This window comes from Macadamia integrifolia, chromosome 12, assembly GCF_013358625.1.
Source record: "Macadamia integrifolia cultivar HAES 741 chromosome 12, SCU_Mint_v3, whole genome shotgun sequence".
In the NCBI taxonomy this organism is placed as follows: Eukaryota; Viridiplantae; Streptophyta; class Magnoliopsida; order Proteales; family Proteaceae; genus Macadamia; species Macadamia integrifolia.
Genome location: NC_056568.1, coordinates 1,206,506 through 1,210,297, shown reverse-complemented (window position 1 = coordinate 1,210,297; position 3,792 = coordinate 1,206,506). Strand labels below are relative to the sequence as shown.

Here is a 3,792-nt window from a genome sequence, read left to right as displayed (position 1 = left end):
CCTTTTATCCTCAGTAGTGAACAATTCGAGATATAAACCTTAGGACAATTAAAACTCAATACTATCAATGCTAATTAAATATTAATAAAATTATTCAAATTTATATTTAATAATTTCAAATATGGTTTTGATGAACATATAAATCAAACAGTTGGTATGAAGATTTATAAATCACCTTCCAGTACTGAGCTAATTTATCCCTTAATTGCAATTAATTAGCTGCATGGTAGGTACCCAGTTGCAGCAAGTGACAAACAATCACTGTTACTTTGAAGCCAAGCAAGGGTTGCTTACTGAGAGCTTCATGATATATAGAAACTCCCCACAAAATTTTGGGATGATAAGACGAAGATAGGTAGTGTGGTGTGCCCAAAAAAAACATTGGGAAGGTAGGTGGCCCTCTTTCTTTCTTTGGTAAGTCTCACATATGGATCTAGTGTAGGTGATGGTATTGGTTTCTGTCACCATACAGATCGAATTGTATTGAATCCAAATAAAGGAAATACTACTGATATGTATCGGTTAGACTCCGTTTGGCTACAATGAGAATGTAGAGGAAAAGGAAGTGAAAAAAAATATGTGTAATCATTGCCCCATATAATCCAATGTAATTATATTAAATACTTAATTTTTTTAACCATATTTAGTAATGATATATTTTACGTGTAATTTTTAATTTACATATTATAACAAAAAAAATTGGATGCAAAGTAAAGTGAAAATTTATAACCAAATATGGAATGATTTGAAATTAATGTTAAAATCATAACATTTTATAGCCAAATATGAAATGATTTGAAGTTAATGTTAGTCACACGAGGTAATGATTACATATATTTCTTTTTTAGTATAAAAATTTCACTCCTTTCTCTCTAATTCCTCTTACAACCAAATATAGCCTGAGGTATTATTGGCTGATACTAATATGACTAATCCAATATCAATACCTAAAACAGTTTTTTTTTTTTGCCATCTACTGCCAGCCATTAAATGCTTACTGGAGAGGATTCAAGCCCAATATTATAAGCCCTACTTAAGTTACAAGTCTGGTGAATAATTTGTAAATCCTCCTTTACCAAAAAAAAAAGTCATAAACCCTCTACCGAAAAAGAATAAGTCAGAAATCCCCGGAGGGAAGTATTATTGAAAAGCACTAAAAATGTTGGAAGTGCTTGGAACTTGTTTTTATATTATACTTGAGGGGCTCACTCCACGCATGTAGGCTTTGATTTGGACCCTCCAACATGAAGGTCCACCACATGGGATCCACTATTTCTTACCAATGACCTCAGATATCTTTCTTTTTCTTAAAGATAAAATGATTATGAATTCCAAATGTTGAAACAAATGACCAAATGCTAAAGAAAGTTCAAATGTTTCTCATAGGCAAACCAAGCAACCATCGGTTTCGAAGGCTTTGATAAATACAAAATCTAAAGTCATCATTACTCCCCCTTTATACATTGAGTTCCTAGATCTCCATCACTGTTCCATGGTAATAGACATGCATAGAATAAGGAGAATCAAGATTTGTTTTTACTGATTTAGAATTCCAGAAAGCATTTCACACGATTTTTGGAAAAAAAAAACCTGGTAGTAATATTCAAATTATACAGATATCCTCGAGCTTTTCGACTGGCTACGTATTTGACGCAGAAAGCAAGAATGCGTAAACAGTAGCACCCAAGGGGTGCTAGAGTTTGCTTGAAGGCCTCTTCATTTGTAGAACTCAAAGTCGGTATCAGGCTTCTTCACATTGGCCCGATAACCCTTTTCAAAGTCCTTGGGGAGGATAACATACCGATTCTTGCGCACTGCATGCATTCCTGCTTCCTGACAAATTGCTGTAATCTGGTGCAGTCACCATAGCGAGAAGAAAAAAAAGGGTTAGCTGGTTAATTGCAAAACACTTAATAACAGAGTGTATCAATTAACATGTTCAAAACTCTAAAGAACTTGGGCACCAACTCCCATTAGAAAGAAAATATCAAATTACTGCACCCAATATTATAAGATCAGTTCAGTAGTTCGTAGTTTAAAAGGCAAAACAGTCGAGATCTTGCAAAAGCTCTCTAATAAGCAAGAGCACTGTAAAACAGCCGTCCAGGAGTCCCTTGGAGTGGGGAGGAAAGGAGATCTTAAACCATAAAAAAATATACCTAATTTTCATCCATTACTGAAACCTTTCACTCGGAGTCCAGTAAACAATTCCTCTTCTGCCATTCCACTTGAGGTATGGCTTTCCAGTTGAGGCATCCCCTCTTTTTTTCATAATCTATGCACTAGTGCCACCGAAGGAGCTCATTCTCCACTGAAATTACTCCCTTACCTGACTATAATTTCCCCTTAACCCAATTCAGGTCTAACATGCACTGAATATAAGTCCAGTAACGAAAAATGAACTCCTCAACCGTAATATAGTCTAATAGTTTAAAGATACGTGTACGATATGTCACTAGATATTCAACAAAATGTGTAGAAATCAGAATAACACTAAAAATATAATGATTCCTGACCAGATGTCACAGAGATGATGAGCAAAATCTACTAACCTCGGCAGCACTAATTTTATCTGGTCGAGAAACATAGTCTTCCAAGTCCACCTCATCACTTAAGTTCATCTTAGCGGTGCAGACCTGTACAAGGACAAAGTATTGTTACAATTTCCCCCCCTTAAAAGAAATGGTACACAGGGAAACCCAAGCCAATAACCTCTCACTTACTTCAAAGTTCAAGTACTAAGTTCTTGAAATCTCACAGATATTATTTATTAAAGGAAAAATAAACCCTAGACGCTGCAGATTAGAAGACATGATAGACAAAAGATTCTGAAGGCCCACCCAAAACCCACCTGGAAAACAAGTCTCTTTTGTCGTCTATCAGGCAGAGGGAATTCAATTTTCCGGTCAAGTCTACCAGGTCGAAGAAGTGCAGGATCCAGAGTATCAGCCCGGTTAGTTGCCATTATTACCTTCACGTTCACTGTCTGATCAAACCCATCCATCTAGAACAGAATTCAACCAAAATCCAAAATGTCAGATATAAACCAACATGCAGATGTGCAGACTTACAGTCCATTGATAATTTGGATCCAACCCAATCAGCAACATGATAAGACATGTTTCTCAACTTAGAGTTGGTCCATTGACCCCCACTGTCGTATGGACCCTTTTAAATGAATAGCGACAGATATCGTTGTTTAAGCAACAGAATGGAAAAGTTGCATATTACAGCATACTTTTCCTCTATGTAGCTTTAATGGGGAAAATACAAGCAGTTTCAAATTTATTTATGCCATTATCTGCAATTGTATGATTAACAAAATTCCCACAGCTTGCCAAACATAACTCAGCAAAAAGTTGGATACCAACTCTAGTGTCTGTATCCTTGCAGCCTTGACTGAATTAAGCCACTACACTTCTTATACTCACAATTTATGTTTTCAATTACTACCTGATTGAGGAGTTCCATAAGGATTCGTTGGACTTCTCTGTCTGCTCCAGTTTGAGCATCAAACCGAGCTGTTGCAATAGCATCCACTTCATCTATAAATATAATCGCAGGAGCATTCTCTTTGGCAAGACGAAAAACATCACGAACCATTCTTGGACCCTGAAAGGAAGGGCAGTCAAATCAATCAAAGATACGGAAATATACAAAATATAAATTAGAGAACTATATTGGCATCTAAACTTCCATAACATCCAGTAAGTCAAAAGATTAAAGGTATCGTAAAATTCTATCACACTAAATGACAAGGAGGTTCTCTCTCTCTCTCTTTTTTTTTTTTTT

At 35.8% G+C, this 3,792-nt stretch overlaps 1 protein-coding gene across 1 annotated transcript in view; it reads right to left on the bottom strand.

The window, feature by feature from the left end:
- Window positions 1-1,356: 1,356 nt before the first annotated feature.
- LOC122058014 (26S proteasome regulatory subunit 6B homolog) overlaps window positions 1,357-3,792 on the bottom strand; it is a 17,108-nt gene continuing 14,672 nt past the window's right edge. The window contains exons 3-6 of the mRNA XM_042620387.1: window positions 3,454-3,612; window positions 2,852-3,004; window positions 2,553-2,636; window positions 1,357-1,851 (exon numbers count right to left, since the gene is read on the bottom strand). Coding sequence (XP_042476321.1) covers window positions 1,717-1,851; window positions 2,553-2,636; window positions 2,852-3,004; window positions 3,454-3,612 — 531 coding nt within the window. The 3' untranslated portion in view covers window positions 1,357-1,716. The remainder of the gene's footprint in view (window positions 1,852-2,552; window positions 2,637-2,851; window positions 3,005-3,453; window positions 3,613-3,792) is intronic.